Source organism: Eublepharis macularius, chromosome 1, assembly GCF_028583425.1.
Source record: "Eublepharis macularius isolate TG4126 chromosome 1, MPM_Emac_v1.0, whole genome shotgun sequence".
NCBI lineage: Eukaryota > Metazoa > Chordata > Lepidosauria > Squamata > Eublepharidae > Eublepharis > Eublepharis macularius.
In genome coordinates this window covers 183,703,445-183,730,394 of record NC_072790.1, presented here as the reverse complement: position 1 = coordinate 183,730,394, position 26,950 = coordinate 183,703,445, and the positions used below count along the sequence as shown (strand labels likewise).

General features: G+C 47.4%; 1 protein-coding gene across 1 annotated transcript in view; it reads right to left on the bottom strand.

The window, feature by feature from the left end:
- Window positions 1–8,791, bottom strand: part of CAPN8 (calpain 8) — a 70,742-nt gene extending 61,951 nt beyond the window's left edge. The window contains exon 1 of the mRNA XM_054975058.1: window positions 8,555–8,791. Within this exon, the coding sequence (XP_054831033.1) occupies window positions 8,555–8,791 (237 nt within the window). The remainder of the gene's footprint in view (window positions 1–8,554) is intronic.
- Between the last annotated feature and the right edge of the window lie 18,159 nt (window positions 8,792–26,950).

The following is a 26,950-nucleotide window of genomic DNA, read 5'->3' as shown; positions in this document are numbered from 1 at the left end:
TTTTTAATGTGATGAAATCAACTATTTTCAGTGGATTCTGACATGTAAAGCCAGGATCTGAAAGTTCCTACACATGACCAAGGTAACGTTCCCCATATCCCAGTCAAACAGATTTTTGGATGATTTCCCAAAACATGGCTAATCACATTCAAATGGATGGGTCAAAGAAGCCTAGTTTGTTTTTTTCCAAAAACCTACATATACATTTATAAAGCCACACAAAAGAACACAAAATCATTGAAAAGATCAGGTTGTTATCGTGTTAAAACATATCAGCACACATTCATTGTCAATCTATCTCATATCATTGTAGAAAGATGTTTGAGGTCTCCCAAATTCTTTTCACAGCACAGAGATGGAAGATGGGTGAAGAGATTGTCATTAAAAGATCATGAAAATATTCCCTTCTATATGTCATTTTGTCCCATTCTCAAAAATGTTTCCATGTCTAAATTTGGATTCTGTTATAGTGTACAATATTGTACCATATAATAATTTGTCTTCAGAACAACTTTGAAGTGCTCCCTGGTTACAAGTCATGTCAAATCCATGTGTTTTCTCCAGGCACACACACAAATCCTGCTCTTGCTCAAGACACGCCTGACACAGGTTGGACACTTGTCAGCTTCCCTCAAGTTTTGATGGGAAATGTAGGCGTCCTGGTTTTACAGCTTGGCTCTCCATTATAGCTGCAAGACCAGGATGCCTACATTTCCCATCAAAACTTGAGGGAAGCTGACAAGTGTCCGACCTGTGTCAGGCGTCACTTGTAGCTTGGCTCTCAATGAAGGTGTAGTGGTTTGTTGTGGGGGAAGGAGAAGCAGGGATATGCTGCCTTCAAGAGAGAAGTTGGAATTCCTTACCTAGCAGCTATCAAAAGATCAGATCTCCTCTGAGGCACACTGTCAGACACTGAGATGAGTCAGCACATGCAGTGTGCAGCTGTTTATTTTGCTAAAATCCAGCATGTAGCCAGATCAGCCATCTTGCAAACAAGAGCCTGCAGGCTCAAGTAAGAGCAGTGAACAGTGGAAGAAAGGCCAGAGATGCAGGGTCACAAAATCTCAGTATTAATTACTTAATATTTTTTTATTTCCCTGCTCTTAATTCCAAGTGAGTAGGGATTTCTGAAGATAGCAGCTTAAAAGCAAGAGCATGTCTGGTTTATGTCTGCTGAGTAAAGAGGGAAGGCTGCTTTCAGTGAAAGCCTTTCACACAAGCACTTTTGTTCTATTCAGTCATAGGGTTGCCCGCTCCAGGTTGGGAAATTTTGAAGATTTAAAGATGGAGTCTGGAGAGGGTAGAGTTTGGGGAGAGAAGGGACCTCAGTGAGTATAATGCCATACAACTCACCCTCTGAAGCTGCCATTTTTTCTAGAAAAACTGATCTCTGTAATCTGGAGATGAGCTGTAATTCCTGGCGATCTCCAGACCCTACCTGGAGACTGGCAACATACCTCTTCTTCAATCAGCTACACGTGGGATAGCAGCAGGGTTCCACAAACCACTTAATACAGAACTATAGTCTCTATAAAATCCAGCAATGCCCATCCCCATGGGCAAGTTAATAATAATAACAACAATAACATTTGATTTCAGGACAACTTAACACCCTCTCAGAGTGGTTTACAAAGTGTGTTATTATTATCCTCACAACAATCACCCTGTAAGGTGGGTTGGGCTGAGAGAGCTCCGAAGAGCTGTGACTGACTCAAAGTCACCCAGCTGGCTTCAAGTGGAGAAGTGGGGAATTAAACCCGGCTCTCCAGATTAGAGTCCTGCCACTCTTAATCACTACACCAAACTGGTTCACAACTATATCCTGTTCAACAACAATGGAATTCGTGGCTCTTGTACGTAGTGATGGCCATTAGAAAAAATGGCTTTAAAAGAGGATGAGACAGATTCGTGGAGGAGTGATGCATCAACAGCTACTAGCCATGGAAACTAAAGGAAACCTTCACATTCAGAGGCAACCCACCCCCCTCTGAATACTAGTGCTAGGTGGCAACTTTGGGTAAGGCCTTGTCCTCTATGCCCTTCTGCTGCTCCTCCAAGGCAAATGCAGGGCCAAAGTTTTGCTTCTCTTTGCAATTTTCCTTTTGTTCCTTACATCTTAACAAGTTTCTTCCAGGCATTCCTAAGTCCATGATTAATCATCAGTTCCTGTTCAGGATGAGTGGGTGAAGTACTGCTTTTTGCTTTACAATTAAATTGAACTCTTATTAATTATTTATTTTTTTATCTTAATTACAAGCATTATAAAAATCCTTTAAAAAACAGAACAGAACAGAACAAAACAAGAGACTGGTTTGGGCATCTAAGTAAAAGGCAATAAATACTTAAGCACACACATACACATATACACCCTGGTTCATAAGCAACAATTGATTCGTAATGCTGTGATTGCCCACCTAGAGAGAACAAAAAGCAATTTAAAAAAATTCAAAACAGAAAGAAGAGAGGAAAATGTAAAGGGACAATATTCCTGAGAAACCTCAATAGTGTTTTGGTAATCTATGCTGAACAGCCTGGAGTTCAGTGCTAATTAACCCTAGGCATCTGGAAAGATACAGATGCCTGAGTACTATATATATAGTACTGTGCCATTCATAAAGGATGCATTTGTGTGTAAGGTGCATGTCCAGAGCAACAACTCAGTCCTTCCTGATTGCCTACAAAAATACACTCCTATGTGTTTCTAAGCCCAAAAAGACACACCTCTAAGCCCATGCTGATTTTTTTACCTATCTGCATTGTTCTGTTTCCTTTCATATTGTATGAAGGCAGGCCCTTCATCAACAAAGGTTTTATTTATACAGACAAATTACAATATCTACACAGATACAGGATGATGCTCTGGCCCAAATGACTACAGACTAGCTATTCCTGTTTGGAACCTTCAGCACGTTACAATTTTTAACAATATACTATCATTATGTATATGACTTTTAAGGGTGAGTTTCCATAGACCTGTGTTGATTTTGCTGAATGCAAATACAGGAAAAGGGAATTGCCCAACTGCCTCACTCTCGATTTCTGTACATTCAGAAGAATAACTACACACAGCCCTATGCACATACAAGTTCACACCTATAGACCCTCCAGTGTAGTTGAGATCTCAGAAAAAAGTAGGATTGCCCTCTGTTAGTCTCTTGCCATGAAAACCCCACCAGGGGTCCGCCATAAGTCAGCTAATACTTGAGGGCACTCTCCACCTCCAGAGAGCTATGTAAACATTTCATTAAACAACAGTGGGGTCAAGGGCAGGGCCACTCCCCTCTGCACATGTTTAGGGCACATGCAATTGACTGTCTGTACAGGGCTCGTCAGCATGGACATCCTTCATGCAGTATTTATTTATTTATGTCATTTCAATTCCGCTGCATTAAAGGAATCCAGTAGTGATACAATCTCCCTATAGAAGTAGAGTTGCATATCTTCAGTTAGAATGCAATAGTTCAAGTGAACTAACACAGTTATTGGAATTGGAAGTCTAAAACAAGTAAGCCAATGAATACAGAATTTCCCATTTTGTTGCTCTATGGTTGCCTTAAAAATTCCAAATCTATGAACATTCTCAATTAGCATTAACAGGTAAATAAGAAAAAAATAGGCATGTTTGCATGCATTCACTTTTGAGGAGGTGGAGTAATAGATCGTTCCCACGGTTTCCCATTCTGGAGGATTTTAGCAGAGAAGCACCTGCCTAGTTTATTTCTTTCCTTTAAAAATATTTTTAAACTTACCAAAATATTTACTATTATACTTTTTACTTGCCATTGTTTTTGAATGATCCCCAAATGCTTGGAGAATGTGTCTTTTCTCAGAGATGTTTCTTTCATTAAAATGCATATCTAAAATACCTTGTGAGATTTAATCATTTGGTTCTTATCTTTGGCCATTTCTGTCCGGGGTCTGAGTCCCAGCCCCCAGACTTGCCAGGAGGGAGCAGTGGGAGGCAACCGGGAGGCAGTGGCCCTACCACCCCAGCCAGCAACCAGGTCCAGAACCTGCCCACTCCAGGGGGAAGGGGCAAAAGGCCAAAGCCTCAGAGGGCTGGAGGGAGCAGGGAGAGACCAGCCACTCCCACCCTCCAGGGGGAAGAGAGGGGGCTAAGCAGGACAGAGGAAAAGGGCCAAGGCAGGGGGAATAGGGGCCCAGCAGCAGCCCAAACAGAGCCCTTACCAGCCAAGGAGGAGAAGCAGCCACTACAGCCCAGAGCCACACCCCGGCTAGAGGACAGCAGCCTGGCTCAGGAGTTGCTGGGAGCCAAGCCCCTCCAGGTGGAGCTGCCACAGGCATTCTGGGGGAGGAGATGGGCAGCCCTGCCCAGCATCATGAGCAAGGCCAAGGAGACCTCAGCTGGGGATGGCTCGCATTCAACCCCACCCTGCCAGCAAGGCAAGGAAGCCAAGAAGGGATTAGTGATAGGAGGGGAACACCTGAGGGAAGGCACAGCTGAGCCAAGTCAGGAGAGGGAATAAGCCTAGAAGGAGGGCGGGGCGGGGAAAGGAAACCCTATATAAGGTGGCTAGGAAGAGCTCTGAGGTGGTGGGTGTGAGTAAGGAGTGATGGTGTGGAGTGAGAGCAGAGCAAGGGCAACGGCAAGGAGGAGAGTGGATGAAGGAGAAGGAGATGGCAGAGGCCAAAGAGGGTGAGTGGCACAGGTTGAGCAGGCCAGCGAGTGGATTGAGAGGGAGTCTGGGTGATGTATACCGCACCTCCTTCCACAGAGCAGGGTCCTGCAGAATCCCTGGCCCCCCCTTTGATGTCAGGAGCAGACCGCTCAGTGCCCCACCCAGCGGCGGCCGCTGCAAGCCCTGACAGTTTCCACATGTTCCATTTTGTTCAGGTTTTCCCTGTCCCAAAGCTGCGTCTTCTCAATCCACTTCGAGAACTCACCTTTCACATGCATCATCCTCATGTGTGTTTTGTGGATGTCCCAAAGTAGAAAGTACATTTTTTATCAGCGCCTCATCACAAATGATGTTGGCGCTGTCAGGGCTTGCTGCAGCCACCACTGGCCGGGACACCAGCATGCCTGGCCCTGATGTCAAAGGGGTGTCAGGGATACTGCAGGACCCTACTCTGTGGAAGGAGGGGTGGTATACCTCACCCAGACTCCCTCTCAGTCCACTCGCTGGCCTGCTCAACCTGATCCAGTCCTCCCCCTTGATCTTGATCTTGATCTTGATCTTGATCTTGATCTTGATCTTGATCTTGATCTTGATCTTGATCTTGATCTTGATCTTGACCAGCTCCAGCTCCAGCTCCAGCTCCAGCTCCAGCTCCAGCTCCAGCTCCAGCTCCAGCTCCAGCTCCAGCTCCAGCTCCAGCTCCAGCTCCAGCTCCAGCTCCAGCTCAACCCACCACACCCTGTGGGTGGACTTCCCTTTTATCCCTTCAGCCTTGCCATGCTCCACCTGCCAACTATGCCCTCCTGCTGCCTTCTAACCATGGCCCTAGCTGGCCTAGGCAGCTGCACCTGTGCTCATTTGGCTGGAAGCACTGGGCTGGTCCACCTGTGCCTCATTGGCTGTCCGTCCAGCCTCTCTGACTGAGCTGATGGCTGAAGGCAGGCACAGCTGAGCCTCCTTGGCTGGCTGCCCCTCTTCTCCCACAGAATGCCTCAGGCAGCTCCACCTGGAGTTACTTAGCTGCTGGCATCCCCTGAGCTAGGTTATTGCTTTCAAGCTGGGCTGCAGGCTGGGGTGTGGCTCTGAGCTGCTAAGGCTGTTTCTTTTGATTGGTATGGCTTCAGTTTGGCCAGCTGCTGGCTGGCTGTCCCCACTGTTTTCATCCTCCCCATCTGCTCTGGCCCCCTCTGGGTTGCCCTCACTCTCCCTGCCTGGCCCCCTGGACTACCGCTGGAGGGTGGGGCTAGCTGGCCTCCACCTGCCCCTTCTAACCCTCTGAGGCTTGGGTGTCTCTTCCCTTCCTTCTGTGGTTGGCTGGTTCTGGGTCTGGCTATCTGCTGGGAATGCTGGGCCACTGTCTCCAGGGGGTCTCCCGTCCTCTTCTCCAGGAAAGTCCAGGGGCTGGGCTGCGGACCCCGGACAGGCGCATTCCCACCCAACTTTCCTTCTTCTTTTTTTTGAGCGCATGCAGGCTTGCGCTATACTATTGTCCTGTCTTTCAGTTTCTGTAGAAACTGGGCATGTATAGTACTCTACCACTGATTTCCTGCTCAAAGTTTTAAATGCAAAAGTGTTTCATAAATATGCGAACAGTAGAGTAGCATGATCACGTAATTCCATATCCTACTATATAAAAGGCAAACCATGTTCCCAATCACTCACTCCTTATCCCCATGCAGGTGTAGTATGCAAGGATAAGAAGCAAGTCGAGGGCAAAACGATTTGTCTCCCCACTTCCTCCTCGGGGCTTCCAGAGGCCCAGAAAGGCTCAACTGATGGTGGGGGGTGGGGAGCGATGCTAGGGCCCATTGTAATTTCCCAAACAATGGGCCTTATTGATAGTTTAAAATAAAATCAGAAATGGCATTCCATTCTCAATGTTGTTCCTAGACTGGTAGTCCAATTCCTGAGTGATCCAATGTAGCAAGCACTGCAGTATGATTCCCTTTGTAAACGTAGATATCATAATAGTGCAAGGACCGTTTAAAAAAGTAAAAAACAGGGAATTATATGATCTCGCATGTGAGCCAGATGCCTGTGTGATGTTTAAAGGAGGGGTAATGGCGAGAGAAGGGTTTGGAGATTTTGGGGAGGGCTCTTCTGAAGTGCAAAAAAGCCTCCACGTGCACTGATAAGGTAGGATAATCATGCAGAAAACCTGCATCAAAAATAAACAAGGACCAAAACAGGTCTCACAAAAAACGCTTAAAAACTGGGATCATCATGACCCGCTCGTGCATGGGAAATGACGACGTGTGTAATGGGTGAGATAAACCGCCAGAGTTCCATTGGCAGGCAGTCCCATTAAGGACATGTGGAAGCGGCCTTTATCTTTTCTTCTTCTTTTTACCACTATTAAGTTCTCATTTTTTGCTGATAGCCTCTTCCCTTAATACAGGGAGTCCATGACTGAAACCACTGGACTGCAACACTTTTCCAGTCTATGCAGCGTCTGCACTATCTGATCAGTTACTCCAAACACGGAAAGAAAACTTTAGGGGTCACCTTTGACACAGCACAAAATGCTGAAGATGATGGAGAAAGCAATAAAATCAAATTCTGCAAATAAAAGGGAACAATTTAAAACAAATGGGAACAAATTTAAACAAACAAAAGAGATAATTGTATTACATTTCACAATATATTATTAAAGAGGGGTTTTTTTTTAGCTACTTCTATCTGCTGTACAAGAAAGTGGGCAAAATAGCCATTAGTACCTCTATGAGAGTTATTCTTTTTTGATAAGCAAATATAAAGCCTATTAAAACCACTGAGATTTGAAAAGCACAGAAGGAAATCCTTTAAAAGAACATTTCCAGGGCCGATTCCAGACGGCCCCCCGCCTCACGAAACGTTGCGCGTCGTTGTGCAGAAAACGCGAAATATCGCGTTTTCTTGCGCGACATCACGCAAAACTCGCGCGAGAAAATGCGATATTTCGCGTTTTCTGCACGACGACGCGCGACGTTTCGCAAGGCAGGGGGCTTTCTGGAATCGGCCCAGGTATTCTCAACCATGAATGTTGCCAAATATCCCTTATTCCAAACCATCACAGTTCATAGGACATTAATAGATGCCTTTTCATTTTCACATTTCACATTTCCATGGAATATAACGAATGCTCCTGAGTCTGACTTTAAATGTTGCAGCTCTAAAAATGTCCCTGATTTTAGGTGATTTACTTGACAACCGTATCAGTTTCCAAAGAACCTGAAACCTCTGGAAGGAAACCTCAGTACATTTCAGCACATTTGTTTCTGTTTAAACCTGCAGGATGGAAATGAAGGACAATGAAAAAAGACTAAAGGGAAATTTCTTTCAAAGTTCAAGAAGTTCCATTGAATGGCTGAGCTTACTGTCATCTGGGCAAAGCCACACTGATTTATTTGCCTCATTCACATTTAAAACAGGGAGCGTGTTGTCTGCTTCTTAAGACAAAAGGTTTGTGGATAAGGAGAGAAATATTTTCCCTTGTTTGCTTTATCTTCCCAAATCCTCCCAGATCATCTCTAATGTCAACAGTGTGGCAAGCTGCCAAAAAAGTGTTCTGTTTGTTTGTTTGCTTGCTTGCTTGCTTGCATCTTTTACAAACTACCTTTCTCACTGGGACTTGAGGTAGATTACACAGAATAAGTCAATGCAAACAACAGAATGGAACATCCAATGGAAATGCAATAGTATTTGGATTGTAGGAATCTGCAACTAACCATAAGTATAAACAGAACTGAAGCAGAACTTAAGTAGTAATACAACATGTTAAAGATGCCAAAATCACATGATAGGATTCTACTTACAGCAGCAGACAATATGAACAGTACAGACTTTTCAAGTAAACTGAAAAGAACAAAGTACAGACTTTTCAGGTAAACTGAATGTTATCAGAATCCAGCAAGCTATCAAAAATATATACTTACTGGGGGTCGTTTCCAGATAATGCCTTGAGTTTTAGGAGAGTAGGGCCCCAAATCCCTATAGCCAAGAGCAGAAGGGCAAGCTGGGAATTCTTCATCTTTGAAGAGAGTATTGGTTTGCAAGCACTGCCTCCTTAGAGCCTCAAAATCCTGGTTTAAGTACTTCACTGCATTTGCATTGGAACCAAGACCTTCTAGTGCTGCCTTTTCTCGGGCCAATTTAGTTGCTACACTTGCCATTGCGCTCTGCCGCTCCCTGCACAATGCAAGAACACAAGAGAATTGCAGGCATAAATGAAAAGTGGAAAATGTGCAAGTGAACAGCCAGGTGAGGGTGGAGTGAGCAAACACATTATACAGTTCGGTACCTGTAGGAAAAGGAGGCAACATTATAAAGTAAATATGTACTTACTTCAAAAAGAAAAGGATGATGGGAAGAAACAAGGAGATTATTACTGAAAGGGAATTGTCCAATGGGTCTAGCATTCATTCAATTCTCCATTGCTTTGATGAGAAGGAAATGCTATTAAATGTTAAGAAACATATGGGTGAAATAAAGCATTTTAGAAGGAGTTAAAACCAAGGCAAGGGAAGTAGGACTGCATGGATGTAATAATCAGGAGAACTGGCAAAGTCTCCACTTCAGTCCCTCTTATGAAGATGGAAACAGCTGCTTTTTTTCCAGAGTTATGAAATATTTAGCTTCAGGACTGCAACCTGGAAAAAGATGGGTCAGCCATTTCAGATATCAAAAAAAATATATACCATTTCAGACCATGGGTTCACCTGTCACCAAATTTCTTGCTGTGATTCACAGTCAAAACTCAAAGTGAAAAGCAAGGAACAACAGCGTGCAAAGTCTGAGTCTCTCATCTTTGACACCATGTCCCTGTAATGCTCTTGAAGATGGATCCTGCAATTCTGCAAATTGTTCTGATGAGTTGCCAATTGTGCCTTGAGTGGGGATCAGCCTATTGGGGGCGGGGTGGGGGGAGAAGGACAGCACGCAAACACACTGTGCTGGGGAGTATAAGACCACAACTTGAATGATTACAGGTTTCTCAGCATATGCAGGGGACAATGGGTGTGGTTGACAATCCAACTACCTGTTGGGGATAACCAAGGGAAGAGGGCTGGTATTAAGGCTGGAAGTGGCTGGAGTTGCTGTTCCTCTATAGTGCCTTCCTCCTGGGTGTGGGGCTGAGGTTGGCTTTTGTGCATCTTGCCCCCAAAAGCCCATTAAGGGGACCCCCCATTTAGCATCACACAGGGATCCCACCATGCACTATGTTCCCCAGCCAATGCCCCAATGCCAGCAGCCAATTGCAATGGTTATGCTCTAATAGTACAATCAGACATACACAGTATACACTTTTTGCTATGAGGAAGGCAAAAAACCCATAGCAAATGACAACCATAGCCTAGTCCTGGGTAAAATCCCTTCCCAGTCCTGTTAACCAGCAACTCCTTGTGTCTGTAGCAAGAGATGGTTAACAACAACAGAAAAAAAAATTGAAACATGGGATGGCAGGGCGGGTCTATGCTGGAAGAGTTGGGAGCTAGATTTATACCACATGGAATACAACAGAACTTTCAATGCTTCAGACTTGTCCAGGACTTGTTCTGGAATGCCAAAATATTTTCCCAAAATAATGTGTCACAGAAATTGCTCTTGTATCTAAAGAAATTTTATATGTTAATCCAGAGTCTTTAAATACATGCATTTAAACATGACTGGGGCTTCCCGTAGTAGGAAAAGCAGTTTGGAAGAAATTTTCAGAACTTCACAGCCTTGAGAGAGAGAGAGAGACAGAGTAATCAGGACAACTTTTTTTACACTGGTAAACAGAGCTGTACTGTAATGAAATGTTTCAGAAAGATACTTTGGTGAGGCAGAGACTGTGGACTGTACTGCTGTCTGTTGCACACATGCTCCTACTATGTAATTTCTACATCATTTAATGTGTCATGTTCACAAATGCTTTTGCTTTGTTTCATCTTTGTTTAGCTGTTTCACATTTCTGTTTTCAAATTTCTGCAATCCAAATACCATTGCATTGTTTATTAGGAGCCCCAGCCTGTTGATCACACTGTGTAAATCCCCCTTGAGTCTCAGTGAGAAAGGCAGATCATAAATAGTGTAAACAAACAAATAAATAAATATACAAGAGGCAAAAAGAAATAAAACAGCATTTGCGCTCAAGCCCAGTCAACTGTAACTTGCAAGCTTCTGAGAATCTCTTCTTTGTTCTGGAACAGAGAGTGAGAGGACTGGGTGGTGGCTGGCTGCACATAGATGCTATGATTTTCAGACACATAATTGTTTCTTTGGTAGGACAATCATAATGTTTGAAGTGGTCCTAGTCATCCAAATTGGTTCATTTTTATCATTGCAAGCACACAGACATCATTACTCTGAATGGAGCCCAAATGGTCCACTCTTTCCAAATAACATCCTTTCTGTATTTAATATAGACAGCTAGCACGGCTAAATTTTGTTACATCTCATGGGTAGTTTCCTTCGTTAAAACCCCTTTTCTCTTCCCATACTGAGAGGACTGACATATGAATACACAGTTATCAAATCCCCTGCAAATCACTGGTTTTCTAGAGATCCAAAGTTCAAAGTTTTGTCATTTTAAATGAAGTCAGACTGGATATGGAAACATAACCAGAGTGTCAGCTTCCAGTTTTCAAGAAAAGGAGATACACCAAAGAAGAATGTGCACCTTTAACCTCTATATGATATACTGCAGGTGTTATTTCTGTTTGAACAAGACATCTCTTGCTATAAGCCTGTGGTGAAGGAACTGGCCATTTAAATGAAATTCAGACCTCACTTGTTTCTTCGCATACTGGTTTCTGTTTCTCATGTAGCCCAATCTGCAGTTTTGCTCCAATCTTCTTGCCTTCGGGGTCCTAGGCCCTTTACTCCCTTACCACAGGAGTTACTAAGCATGTATCACTCACCTGTTTCTGTTCCTAAAGGCTATGTGAGGTTTTAATCCCAGACAAACTATCAACTTTCTCCTCCCTTATAGAAACTTCATTGTGAACCTATTGACCATTTTGTTCCCTGAGAATGTTCATGAGTATTACAGGCCATCATATCAGCACAACTAATCATTGGTTTGCATCCAGCTGAGGATATCTGTGGATCAAAGGGGGTGAAATTTCTACCAATTATGCTATTTTTGGTGGTCCCCTGTTCCTCAGAGGCAGCAGTGGGGAGCATTGGGGCCTGCAGCAGGAGGAGGAGGTAAGAAAGTCATGCTCTACGTACAGAAGAGTAATGAGTAAATCCAAGCTACTGTCAAGAGGCTTCTCTTCCACAAAGGCAATACAATATACTTGCACAGATTTCAAAGAAATGTTCAAGCTTTAGTTAGTAGTATCTAATCAGTAATGTCCTCTTTTAAACTTACACGGAGCTTTTCATGCAGCATTTATACCAAAATGAGCATATGGAAGGTAAGAATTATCAGGCAAGCATACTGACCCCAGAGGGCTTCCGAGTAGTAAAGCAAATATAAGGAAGCAATAGTGACATCTGCTAGCTAAATGTACAATATCCTTTTGCCTCTTAGGGCCGAGCTACACCCGCTATTGCAACTCTGTGGGCAAAACCAGATGTTACGGCACCCACGGGTCTGACTCTTGGATGACACCATTTTAGAGGTGAAATTGAGCCATTTAAAAACGCTGTGTGGGGGAACAAAATCACCTGGCAATTAGGCCAAAGCCTTACCTGGAGATTGCCCACCATAAGTGGGCAAATGGTAAGCCTAATTATCATCCATGGGTTGGAGTCATGGTTGCCATAATGTCTAGTTTGGTTCTGTGTAACAACAGAAAGGCATCTTCTGTCAGGAGGAAATGCATCAGAGAAAGGATGTTAAATGGGAGAACTTAACTCTTCTACCACCATTTACTTTTTCTCTGAAACATCTACCTCAACCAGCTGCTAGTATATTTATCTCAGAATTGTTCCCATAAAAGAAAATGGGTGGTGGTGGTTCTGATGGTTATGAATCCTCTTTCTCCTACCAGTGCATTCTCCCAAGCAGCAGCCTTGGCCCATTTCTCCCTTTATTATCCAACCTCCCTGTCTCCTCATACCGTCTGTACCAGATGGCCCCTTTTGTCCATACACCCAGCATAGCCAACCTTACATCTCCTTCATACCATCTTTACAGATGTAAGAGATAAAAGATTCCAGATCTACAAGAAACCCAGCTTCTGCTCTAAGAAATGCTGCATTTTGTAGAGTATACAAATGATGTATATTTGTGTCGTTTCTCTTAATTTACCTAGATTGTTCTACTGCTTTTGCTGGTTTGCATCACTGGTTCTTCTGCTGCTAATTCTGGAATGGGGCAAGTGACATTTACTCTTCTTCTAATCATGTTACTAAGCAGCTTCTCTGGCTGCCAAGAGGAGATTTCTAGGAACTCCTTCAATGCCCATTCTGCTTTTCAGCAGAATAACAGTATACATGTATATATGTGTGTTCCCTTCCCTCAAGGTCAGATGTAAGATTATATAACACAATTTAAGCTCAGTCTTTGCATTCCCAGAAAGTAAAAGCTGCTAAAATATGTAGCAGCAAGAAAAGGTGCTAAGGTACCTTAGGGGCTGACAGGCTTATGATGGCAGAAACCTGTTTCATATGTCTGAGGTGAACACAGAGCAGAAAGATAGACATGAGTTGCATATAAGCCCTGTGCAAACCACTAAAATATGACAACTATAAATGCGCAAAGAGCAGAATAGAGCTGATCTTGAGCCTCCACCTCTTACTTCGATGCATTGACTGAGTCTTCTTACAGAGCCTACACATGTACAAACTTCTGATTTTACTTTTGTATGTTTCTCCTGTGCCACTGTATTTCTATTATTTTAAAATCTGCTATCTAGTTTATTGTCATGCAGCACAATCTGTACCAACAGTTGTACTAGGATGATACAAGTTAATCAAAGCAAGAAAAAAAAGGTTGGTCTTCATCTTACATTATCAACTAATGTATCTCAACCCATGCTTTCTCATTTGCATCTTGTCTACAAAAGTTCAGACCACAATCAACGAATCAGTATTTTATGTGGCTGATGGGCTTTCTAGTTTGCAGGCCTTCTAGGGCATCTGGCCACCATGGAAAATAGGATGCTGGGCTATTTATTATTTATTTATTATTTTATTACATTTATAACCCACTTTTCCCACAAGCGGGCTCAAAGCAGATAACATCAATCAATAAAAATAACATTGAAATATATTGTGCATTTATCACATTAAAATACAACATAACAAAAATCAGTGCAAGAAGGCAGCTGCTCATCACAGCCATTCATATATCAAACTCAGCCTAATACATCCTATGGGATGGGTGAAAACATATACATTAGGTGAGTTGGCAGGGAGGCGGGGACTAGATGGACCATTGCTGTGGTCCAGCAGAACTCTTCTTATGTTCCCACACTTGTAGATCTTATGTCACCAGTTTTTTCTTCCCACCACATTCATTACCATGACCTAAGAGCCAGTGTGGAATAGTAGATAGTTTATCAGTTTGGAGAGCCAGTTTGGTGTAGTGGTTAAGAGCGTGGAACTCTAATCTGGAGAACCGGATTTGATTCCTCACTTCTCCACTTGAAGCCAGCTGGGTGACCTTGGGTCACTCACAGCTTCTAGGAGCTCTCTTAGCCCCAGCCCCACCTCACAGGGGCCATTTTCACACTACTAACCTGCTTCCGCAACATTGTGCAAAAAACGCAGAAGATAGCATCTGCTTGCGAGAGTTTTGTGCAATGTTGCGCAAAAGTCTCGTAAGAAGACACTATCATCCGTGTTTTTTGCGCAACGTTGCACAACGTTATGGAAGCAGGTTAGTAGTGTGAAAACGGCCAGGGTGTTTTGTTGTGAGGATAATAACAACATACTTTGTAAACCGCTCTGAGTGGGTGTTAAGTCATCCTGAAGGGTGGTATATAAATCAAATGTTATTATTATTATATTATATCAGACTAGGATCTGGAAGACTCAGGTATGAATCCCCACTCTGCTATGGAAACTTGCAGGGTAACCTTGGGCCAATCACACACTTTCAACCTAACTTACCTCACAGAGTTGTTGTGAGAATAAAATAAAGGAGAACGATGTAAGCTGCTTTGGGTCCTCACTGGGGAGAAAGGTGAGGGTATAAATAAAGTAAATAAGTAAATAAAGTCTCCATAGATCTTCATAGAGTATTTATCATAGACTGACATCACCTTGATCTATTCAGTCATGAAAGGGAATTTAATAGAATCTTCTAATTGCAATTGTTTATTATGTTCTTCCAAAAGGTATTTACAACCCAAGCATTAACTTAGGCTTCGCTTCACAAGTGGTGGTATACGTTTTTTCCTACATGGAGATGATATGTTTTTAAGCAAAATGTCTGTGTGTGGGTGGTCCATTGAGGTCAGGTTTCTGACCCGTACTCTCATTTACTATTAGTAAAGTAACAATCAAAAGTGAAAACTGATGCACAAGCACCACCTAGAGGCAACTGGGACAGCTAAAAAGATACTCTTTTTAAATTCACAAACTGTAATGAGTCATCTCTGAAAACGGATGGAAATTTCTATGTCAATAAAGAGGTCAGGTGAACCAAGTTTTTTGTTAATGACTGCCAAGTTTAATGTTTAGCTCCACTGATTTCAAAGTGTGAGGTGGACAGAGTTTCTTTCTTTGCTCATTTGTGTCTCCCTCTCCCCTCATCCCCAAAGGCATTCCAGGCTATGTAGAGGACAAAGAGAGAATGAGATAGATAGATAATATGGTGGTAAGAGAAGCGGTTGGGCTTGCCACCAAACAGTTCTGGCAGGGTTGGCCAATCAAACAGAACATGACTCATATTGGTCGTCCATCAAAGTTAACTGACAACTAGAGCAATGGCACAGACTTAAACATTTAGAAACCAGGGCTGAGCAAGATTATCAACCACTAGGTGGGATCTGGAGTTGTCCCAGAATTACAATTGATTTCCAGACTACAAGAGATCAGTTCCCCTGCAGGAAATGGCAGCTTTGCATCATATCTCTGCTGAACTCACTCCCCTCTCCAAATTCACCCTCCCTAGGCTCTGTGATTGCCTCCAAATCTCCAGGAATCTCCCAACTAGAGTTGGCTGCAGCTCTTCTCTCTCCTACACCCATATTAAGCCAAGCCTGAGTGCAACCTCAGTCTATGGCTGCAATCATACCTCAATCATGGACTGATCTTATCATGGATTGGCTTCAATCATGGATTGATCAATCCCCAATCAATTGTGATGTTTGAATGTAGATGGTCTAATAAACTAGAGGTTGTTGGGTGGCTTGTTGGGAATTTCATACCAGGGTTTGTTATGATGGCTGAATTAGGGGACTTGAGTCTGGCTCCTTGCAGCCACATGGCCAAAAAGAGGGCCAGTATAAGGGAAATGCCCTCCCTGCTGAGGTGCAAAGAGGTGGCAAGAAGGAGGCATGCTTAAGCCAGATTATTTCTTCAACAGTCCACGGATAACCATGACTGTAGCTATGCCTCTTCTTTTAAAAAAAATTTAATTTAATTTATTCAATTTATACTCTGCCCTCCCCACACCAGCGGGCTCAGGGCAGATCACAACACGGCTTAAAACACATTACACAGTTCAAACCATTATTACCATTAAAAACATAAAATACTACATACCACAGTTTAAAATACCACATCTATATAAATATAGAAACAAGAAGCATAGTGTCACGGTCAGGGCAAGGGCGCCCGGCGAGATGAGGGCTGAGCTGAGCTCTGGGCTGCGAGCAGGAGTCCAGAGCTCGCAAGGTCTCGAGCCGGGGAAGCTGTCTGTCAGAGTCGCGGGTGGAGAAGAGTCAATAAGCCGAGCCGGGGTCAAGGAGCCGGGAAAGCTGTCCGTCAGAGTCATGGGCGGAGGAGAGTCAATAAGCCGAGCCGAGGTCAGGAAGCCGGGAAAGCTGTCTGTCAGCCAAGCCGAGGTCAGGGAGCCGGGAAAGCTGTCTGTCAGAGTCGCGGGTGGAGAAGAGTCAATAAGCTGAGCAGAGGTCAAGAAGCTGAGGAAGGAGCCGAGATCGGGACGTAGGAAATCCTTTGAACAAGGCAGGACACAAGGCGAGCCGCCAGGCGCACGGAGCGTGAGCAAAGTTGTTCTGCTTATAAGGTCAGGGTGGTGTCAGAGGGCCAGATGCCTTGCCTTCGCCTGATTGCTCTGCTTCGTCTTCAGCAGATAGCCCCGCCCGCCGCTGTGCCTGGAGTCGCGCGCTCCGCCTCCGCTCCCACAGCGCCTCGCGTGCGAGAGCCTTTCGCCTTGCTGCCAGTTCACTGGAGGTGCTGGTACTGTCTCTTCTCCGCGCACCCCCTCAGCTCCACTATCCTGCGCTGAGGGGCCGGGCCGCTGACTGCCGTCCGGGGCTTTGGGGGCTGGCGGTGCACCCTGCACTGGCTCTTCCAGTCCCTCCTCAGAGGAGGAGGAATCATCTGCAGACAGAGCGCCCAACGGGGGTGGGCCTCCAACACCATCCCCCCCAAGGCCCCCCTCCTGTGAGCACCCTGGAGGCCCCAGCTTGTCGGGGTACGCCTGATGGAAGCGCCGGAGGAGGCACGGCGCATGGAGGTTGCCTGCAGGTTCCCAGGACCTGTCATCTGGACCATATCCCTTCCATTCCACCAGGCACTGGAGCTGCCCCTGGTGCCAACATGAGTCCAGGACCCGATCTACCTCATATTCCTCTTGGTCGTCCAACAGCACCAGCGGTGGCAGCAGAGGTCGGTCACGGAGCGGGTGCGGGGTGCCGTCGGGGTGAGCAGGGATTGATGGAAGACCGGGTGGATCCAGAGGGCTGGGAGTAGATCAAGGCGGAACGCCACGGGGTTAACCTGTTCTGCAATCCGGTAGGGCCCGATAAATCGATGGTCCAGTTTCCAGGAGGGGCATTGGGACCGGATATGCCTTGTGGAGAGCCAGACGGTATCGCCCACTGCCAGGACCTCTCCTTCCCGGCGGTGACGATCCGCCGTGGCCTTGTATGCCTGCTTGGCCTGGTCCAATTGCTCACGGAGTACTTGGTGCAGGGCTTGGAGTTCCTGCACAAAGGCGTTTGCCGCTGGGACGGCGGACTCAGGAATGGCTTGCGGGAAATATCGGGGGTGGTGCCCATAATTGGCCATGAAAGGAGTCTGCCGGGTCGAGGAGTGGACGGAGTTGTTATATGCGAATTCTGCCAAGGGTAGGAGGTCGGCCCAGTTGTCCTGCTGATGGTGTAGCAGCGCAGGTACTGCTCCAACATGGCATTTGTCCGTTCTGTTTGCCCATCAGTCTGTGGGTGATGCGAGGTGGACAGGTGGAAGTGGGCACCCAGAAGGGCCTGGAGGACCTGCCAGAAATGGGAAGTGAACTGTACTCCTCGGTCCGAGATCAGGTGCTGAGGGATCCCGTGTAAGCGGAAGATATGGTGTAGGTACAGGTAGGTAACTTCCGCGGCCGTGGGTGGTGCAGGACAGGGGACAAAGTGTGCCATCTTGGTGAGAAGATCCACTATGAGTGTGATACAGGTGTGTCCTCACGACAGGGGAAGGTCGGTGATGAAGTCCAAGGAAACCGACTCCCAGGGTCTGGTCGGGGTCGGCAGGGGCTGCAGCAGACCGGCCGGTTTCCCAGGAATGTCTTTGGCATGGTGGCATACGTCGCAGGACTGTACATACTGGATTACATCGCCCTGCACCCGAGGCCACCAGAATTCACTGGAGAGGAGGTGCAGGGTTTTGTACTGCCCAAAGTGCCCAGCAGCCGGCATGTCGTGTGCCAACTGCAGCACCTCCCGACGTAGGGAGCCCGGGGGTACATAGATCCGGTCATGGTGCATGAGAAGGTCCTGCTGGAGGCGGTACCCAGGTGGGTCTGCCTGGCTCGGATCATGCAGGCGCTGGACATTGCGCCGGGCCCAAGGGTCTTCCTGCTGGGCACGCTGGATCCGGAGTCTCAGGGGGCCTGGCCCATTGGATGCGGCAAAGACCTCAGGCGGAAGGATGGTGGTGACTATGGCCGCCTTCCCGTCGGGTCGGGTGAACTCGGGTTTCCGGGACAAGGCATCAGCCTGTTTATTCTGGGCACCAGGGATGTAGCGGATAGTGAACTGGAACCGGGCAAAGAACAAGGCCCACTGGATCTGGCGTTGGTTCAAGTTCTGGGCAGTCTGCAGATGTTCCAGGTTGCGGTGGTCGAAGTGCACCACGATGGGGCATCGTGCACCTTCCAGATGGTGCCGCCAAGTCTCAAAGGCTGCCTTGATGGCCAGCAACTCTCTCTCCCAGATGGTGTAGTTGCGCTCTGCTGGCGTGAATTGGCGGGAGTAGTATGCACAGGGGCGTAGTGGGCCCTCAGGGGAGTCTTGCTGCACCAGGATGGCACCGAGCGTGGTGTCCGAGGCATCGGCTTTGACGATGAATGGCTGGTTGACGTCCAGGTAGCACAGGATGGGACCAGTGGCGAAGCGGAGCTTGAGGGCTTGGAAAGCCTGCTGGGTGGCCGAGGACCAGACAAAGGGAACTCGGGGTCTTACGAGCTGGGTTAGGGGTACTGCCAACTCAGCGAACCCCGGGATAAACTGCCGGTAATAGTTGGCGAATCCCAGGAACTGCTGGATGTCCTTCCGATTCCTGGGGGCGTGCCAGGAGAGCATAGCCTCTACCTTGGCTGGGTCCATCTGGAGGCTTCGGGCCGAAACACGGTGCCCTAAGAATTCCACCTCCTCCTGGTTGAACCCAGCTTAGCGTACAGTCCATGTTGCCTCAGCCGGCGGAGCACATTCCGCACATGGTTGGGGTGCTCAGCAGAGTTCCAAGAGAACACCAGGATGTCATCAAGGTACACGATGACGTAGTAGTCCAGCAGATCATGGAACACGTCATTTATATACCTCTGGAAGACAGAGGACGCATTCAAACGGCATAACGAGGATGCATTCAAACGGCATAACGAGGTACTCGAACTGGCCATAGCGAGTCCCAAAGGCCGTCTTCCACTCATCCCCCTGCCAGATTCAGATCAGGTTGTATGCCCCACGCAGGTCGAGCTTGGTGAAGCAGGTTGCTCCCTGGAGCCGGTTCAGGAGCTCCGGAATCAGGGGTAGCGGGTAGCGGTCCCGGATCGTGATCTGGTTCAGGGCTCAGTAGTCATGGCACAGTCTGAGCTCCCCCCACCTTCTTCTTCACAAACAGGACTGGTGCTGATGTGGGTGAGGTGGAGGGCCGTATGAATCCCCGCTGCAAGTTCTTGGCTAGGAATTCCTTGAGCGCCAAGTGCTCTGGCTCGGTCAGGGAGTAGAGGCGGGCTGTAGGCAGGGGCTTGTCCGGCATCAGGTTGATCTCACAGTCATATGCCCGGTGGGGCGGCAACTGATCAGCCCCCTTCTCCTCGAACACGTCCGCATACTCCGCATAGCGGGGTGGCAGCAGGGTTTCCTGGGCCTTGGCGTCTGTGCTGGAGAGCAGCTTAGGGAAGGGATCCGACCTCCTAGTCGGGAACTGGACTACTTGGCGCTTCCAGTAGATGAGCGGGTTGCTGCCCACGAGCCAGGTCAGGCCCAGCACCACTGAGAAGTGCGGCATGCAGACTACATTGAACTGGACTTGGTTCCGGTGTCCTTCCATGACTACCTCCACCGGCTCAGTCTCGTGGGTTACTGGACCGGATTTCAGTAGATGCCCGTCAATGGCTTCCACCAGGGCAGCAACAGGTTTCTCTTGCAATGGGATGTGGTGTTGGCGGGCAAACTGCTGGTACACGAAATTCCGGGAAGCACCGGAGTCGACCATAGCGCGGGTTTCCAAGTGCCGCCCGTCTGGCAACTGGATTTCTACGGGGAGGAGGAAGTGTCCCCCTCGTCGCCGAGGCCCTTCGCTGCATGCCTGTCTCCGGGCTTCCAGGCGCTGGTCAATGCGCTGGCACAGCACCACAAGGTTTTGAAGGGAACTGGGGCGTTTTGTTCGGGCCAGCTTGTCTGCAACCTCATCAGACAAGCCCTCCATGAACTGGTCCTGCAGCGCCACCTCGTTCCATGCAAGGTCCTGAGCCAATAGCTAGAATTTTGTCGCGTAGGCTGCCACGGTCCCCTGTCCGTGGCAGAGCCGTTGGATGCGCCGGTTGGCGCTCTCAGCCATGACGGGGTTGGCAAAGGCTTGCTGGAGCCGCTCCACAAACCTGGTGTAGTCTTGCAGCAGTGGCGACGGTTCCAGGAGCAGGGGTGTAGACCATTTGGCCGCTTGGCCTTTCAAAAGACTCAGGATGAATCCCACCTTGGTCTTGTCATCAGGAAAGTCTCGTGGGCGCAGGCTGATATACAGCTGGCACTGGGCTAGGAAAACAGGAAACTCTTCCACATTGCCAGCAAACTTCTCGGGTGGGCTCACTGGGCACTTGGGTGTGGCCGGGGGCGGCGTTTCCTGAGCTTGCTGCTGGAGCTGTTGCTGAAGCTGGGCCACAGCGTTGCTCAGCTGGGTTATCGTCTGCTGCAGCGTCTGGTTTTGAGCTACGAGTGCAGCAGCTGCATCCATGCTGCCAGTAGCTGCTGAGGTGGGAGCAACGTGTTGCGGTCAGGGCAAGGGCGCCCGGCGAGACGAGGGCTGAGCTGAGCTCCGGGCTGCAAGCAGGAGTCCAGAGCTCGCAAGGTCTCGAGCCGGGGAAGTTGTCTGTCAGAGTCGCGGGTAGAGAAGAGTCAATAAGCCGAGCCGGGGTCAAGGAGCCGGGAAAGCTGTCCATCAGAGTCGTGGGTGGAGGAGAGTCAATAAGCCGAGCCAAGGTCAGGGAGCCGGGAAAGCTGTCTGTCAGAGTCACGGGTGGAGAAGAGTCAATAAGCTGAGCAGAGGTCAAGAAGCTGAGGAAGGAGCCGAGGTCAGGATGTAGAAAATCCTTTGAACAAGGCAGGACACAAGGCGAGCCGCCAGGCGCATGGAGCATGAGCAAAGTTGCTCCCATGCTGGGCTCTGCCCAGTGTTCTGCTTATAAGGTCAGGGCGGCATCAGAGGGCCAGGTGCCTTGCCTTCGCCTGATTGCTCTGCTTCGTCTTCAGCAGATAGCCCCGCCCGCCACTGTGCCTGGAGTCACGTGCTCCGCCTCCACTCCCACAGCGCCTCGCGTGCGAGAGCCTTTCGCCTTGCTGCCGGCTCACTGGTCTTGGTCTTCGGAGATGCTGGTTCTGTCTCTTCTCCGCGCGCCCCCTCAGCTCCGCTATCCTGCGCTGAGGGGCCAGGCCACTGATTGCCGTCCGGGGCTTTGGGGGCTGGGGGTGCACCCTGCACCGGCTCTTCCAGTCCCTCCTCAGAGGAGGAGAAATCATCTGCAGTCAGAGCATCCGAAGGTGGGGGGGGGGGGCTCCGACACATAGCAGCACATAATCTAGACGATCACCTTTTCACCGTCTCCAAAGCATTTTTACCAGGAAAATATGTGGGAGATGGAAGGTGACATTGGATGGGAGGGCATATACTTTATTCCCCCCGACTGGGGGGGGGCAAAGCCTAGCATCAACTATATGCCTGCGAAACAGCTCCGTCTTACAGGCCCGGAGAAATGCTAACAAATCTTGCCGGGCCCTAGTTTCACCAGGCTGGGGCCAGGACTGAAAAAGCCCTGGCCCTGGTGGATGCCAGGTGGGCCTCCCTAGAGCCAAGGATCTTTAATAGATGTTTATCGCTCAAGAGAAGAGTCCTCTGGGGCTCATATGGGGAGAGGCGGTCCCGCAGATACGTTGGTCCCAGTCCGCATAGGGCTTTATAGATTAGTACCAAAACCTTGAACCTGATTCGGTACTCCACCAGTAACCAATGCAGCTAGCGCAATACCGGTGTTATATGCTCCCATATCGGTGTTCTGGCGATGACCCACGCCACCACATTCTGTACCAGCTGTAACCGCCGGATCAGGTTCAGGGGAAGTCCAGCATAGAGTGCGTTGCAGTAGCGCAGCCTAGAGGTGACCATTGCTTACACCACTGTAGTCAAGTCGCGGGATGACAGATAGGGGGCAAGTTGCCTGGCTTGTCAAAGATAATAAAAGGAAGACCTGGCAACCACAGTAACCTGATCCTCCATTGTCAGGGAGGAATCAAGAATCGCCCCCAGGCTCCTAACTCTCGGAGCCAGTGTAAGCACTGCCCCATCGAGTATAGGAAGCCGGGGTCCCGAATCCACATTTCCATGACTCAAGAACATGATCTCCGTCTTCGTAGGGTTCAGTTTCAGCCGACTTTGTCTCAACCATCCAACTACGGCTTCAAAAGCACGCTCCAGGACATCCGGGGCCAATCCAGGCTGTCCATCCAACAACAGATAAAGCTGGGTGTCATCTGCGTATAGGTGAAACCCAAGCCCAAAACTCTGCACCAACTGGGCAAAGGGGCGCATAAAGATATTAAATAATAATGTGGAGCGTATCACTCCCTGCGGCTCACCATATGCTAGTAGCCTACGAGACGATAGCCTCTCCCCTAGCGCCACCCTCTGTCCCCGATCACAGAGAAAGGAGACTAGCCACTGCTAGTCCCCTGAATCCTCACATCGGCGAGGCAGTGGGTCAAAAGATCATAGTCGACCATATCGAACACTGCTGAAAGTTCCAATAGAATTAGCAGAGCCGATTCGCCCTGATCCAGATGCCTGCGGAGATCGTCTGTGAGGGTGACCAGCAGTGTCTCCACCCCATGTCCTGGGCGGAAACCAGAATGGAAGGGATCCAGGGACAAGGTCTCCTTCAGGAAACTCTGCAGTTGTTTCTCCGCCACCCGCTCAACCACCTTACCCAGAAACGGGAGGTTGGAGACCAGGCGGTAACTGAGCAGGTCAGTGGGATCTAATGATGGTTTCTTCAAAAGAGTCCATACCACAGCCTCCTTTAATGCCCTAGGAAAAACTCCAGAGCTTAAGGACAAGTTTACAATCGCCTCCAAGGAATCCTATAGTCCGTCGACACTGGATTTTACCAGCCATGACGGACACGGGTCCAGGGGGCATGTGGTAGGCCGCACCACCTGGAGAATCCTGTTCACCTCCTCCCCAAAAAGGGGGCTGAAACGATCAAATATCCACCCCGGAGATGGCCAAGGGGCCTCTAGTTCACTTACTGTGTCAACTGTGCCCGGTAAGTCGTGGCGGAGAGACAAGATCTTATCAGCAAAAAAGCTCGCAAAGGCCTCACAGCTTATCTTCAAATTCAGATTTTGGAGATCTCCGCCTGATTGGGAGACCAGTGAGCACACCACATTAAACAATTTAGCAGGGCATGAGCTAGCTGATGCAATGGAAGCCGCATAGTATTCCTTCTTCACAGCTTTCACCACCATCTCATAGGATCTCATAAGCAACCTATAAGATGTTCTTGCTTCCTCATCATGAGATTGCTGCCACACATGCTCAAGTCATCTTAGTTCCTGTTTTTGTCACCGTAGTCCTCCGTATACCAAGGAGCTCGGCGATTTTGGCAACAAAGAGGAAGACGGGGGGGTGATTTCATCGATGGCGTCCGAGAGCCGGACCTGCCAGTCTTCCACCAGCTCATCTAATGAACCGCCATGAAGCATGGGTTCCCACAGGGCATTCTGGAAACCAACTGGATCCATGAGACTCCGCGGGTGAGCATAAATTTGCTCACTACCCTTGCAGGGTGGTGGTGGCACTCTTCTTCCTCAAAGCCTTTAAGCATGCTCCGCTAAGTTTTCTACAACAAAAGAATGTTGTTTTAAAATAGTGACCACTGATAGCCTTTTAGCATATTGAGATCTTCCTGCAATATTTAAGAGCAGGCCAGTGTAAAGCCAAACTACAGCATGGAGGCATGGAAAAGCTATTCACCAGCATACTGCAGTTATACGATGTTGATCCAATGCACCCTCTATAGATACAGGACAGATGGCTCATCAACGTTATTCATATATGCAGAGCAGAATATTAAAAGCAGTCTTTGCAAGAGAATGAGCCAAGGTTGGCTCTAAGGATATCCTGACTCAGCAACAAACTATGTAACAATTGGTTTACATTTCCCATTGGTACAAAAACATATTAAATTGGCAGCAGTTGCGCTTCAGCAATTTCTGGCAGCAGAGCATCACAAAAGTGAAGGAACTGCATTCGGGAGAACAGACACTGAAAAGCATGATGGCAGAAAATTAGCAGCCTGCAGCTGAGGCTGAGCAAAGGGGGAAAGAGTGAATAGATAGCCCATCTGGACAACAAAAACCACTCCTGCATTTTTCTTGCAGCACTGCAAACACTGGCAGTGCCACATGACAAGAGTGGACAGAAATAATGCTTTAAAATAGCTTTTCAAAGACAGTTAGGCAAAAAGAAGACAAACCACATAAAAGAGAACGCAGATCTGACTGAAATCAGACCTGCATTTTCACCAACTGTTTTCTTTAGGTTTTAATAGTTAGGTGGAGAGAATTGTGATAGCCAGAGGGTGAACCAACTAGAGCCTTGGTCAGGGAAATCCCAGATTCAAATTCCTGCTCAGGGACAGCTATGCATGCTATGTAGCAAACATGACTGCCACATGAGCACTGGCATTATTCCCATTTTCCCATAGCAGTCTGGACAACGTACTCACATGCCACAGCAGGCCCCTCTATGTACACATTACAGAGTACACAGCTTGGGTCTGGCATCTCCACCCTGTGTCCTGTGTAGCAGTCAGACATTCTCAATTCCCACATGTCATTCCTGATTCAGATTGCAACTGTAGCACGTGTGGAGAAATAATACAAAAATAATTTCTGAATATGAAAAAGTGTGGTATTCAACCATCTGCTCAGCAAAGGGCAGTGTTTGATTGATGCAGTGAATGTCTCACTCACACAAAGCTAAATTTACAACTGAGTCAACCAAAAAATAATGTATATGCTTAAAGTAAAAAGGTAAGTCCCCTGTGCAAGTACCGAGTCATTACTGACCTACGGAGGGACGTTGCATCACGATGCTTTCTTGGCAGACTTTTGTTACAGGTGGTTTCCCATTGCCTTCCCCAGTCATCTACACTTTACCCCCAGGAAACTGGGTACTCATTTTACCAACCCTGGAAGGATGGAAGGCTGAGTCAACCTTGAGCTGGCTACCTGAACCTGGCTTCCGTCAGGATCGAACTCAGGTTGTGAGCAGAGTTTGGGCTGCAGTACTACAGCTTACCACTCTGCGCCACAGGACTCTTTAATGTATACCCTTAAAAATTCAAATTTGGTTATAAAGACAGTAAAATGGTTGTAGCTTGTTTTCATGTATTATAGCAATTCAGCAAAGTAATTCCATTTTAAAGACAAGCCTATGGAGTTGGCTTCCTGTGACGGGAAGGTATGGATTTCTAAAGGTCCTGTCTACTCAACATCCATCCCCCACACCGCCTGGAGGCATTTCCCAGACTTTTTAAAATAAATTGGTAATTGCTAGTATTATATCAATTAAAACTCTGAAAAAGTCCTCTGGTGATGATAGGAGCTATGGGGAATGAGGCAATGAAATTACATAGGAAACTACCATGAGGACACACTGTTGAATAATAACATTCAATTTATATACCATCATTCAGGACAACTTAATGTCACACTCAGAGCGGTTTACAGAGTGTGTTGTTATTATCCTCACGACAATCACTCTGTGAGGTGGGTGGGGCTGAGAGAGCTCTGAGAGAGCTGTGACTGACTCAAGGTCACCCAGCTGGCTTCAGGTGGAGGAATGGGGAATCAACCCGTTCTCCAGATTAGAGCCCTGCCGCTCATAACCACTACACCAAACTGGCTATAAGACAGCAAGAGAGCTATAGATAGAATGGATGCAGAGGAGTTAGCCGTGTTAGTCTGTAGTAGCAAAATCAAAAAGAGTCCAGTAGCACCTTTAAGACTAACCAACTTTATTGTAACATAAGCTTTTGAGAATCACAGTTCTCTTCGTCAGATGCACGGAGGGCAAGAAGAAACTGGTCAGATATATAGGTGGAGAGGGGAGGGAGAAGTAGATGCAGACAGAAGCTACTGTTTGCATCTACTCCTCCCTCCCCTCTCCACCTATATATCTGACCAGTTTCTTCTTGCCCTCCGTGCATCTGACGAAGAGAACTGTGATTCTCAAAAGCTTATGCTACAATAAAGTTGGTTAGTCTTAAAGGTGCTACTGGACTCTTTTTGATAGAGAGAATGGCTGTCATATGGAAGCTTGGTTTCTCGCACAGGTAAGGCTTGGAGTTTTGGTTTGTTTATTTTTTAGTCTCAAGGGGTTTTTTGTTTTTTGAATTTTGAAGCAGACTATAAATAAAACAAATAAATAAAATCTGTCCATGTTCACTCGCCTCCTTCCTAGAAAAATGGCAAATCCTCTTCTCTGCC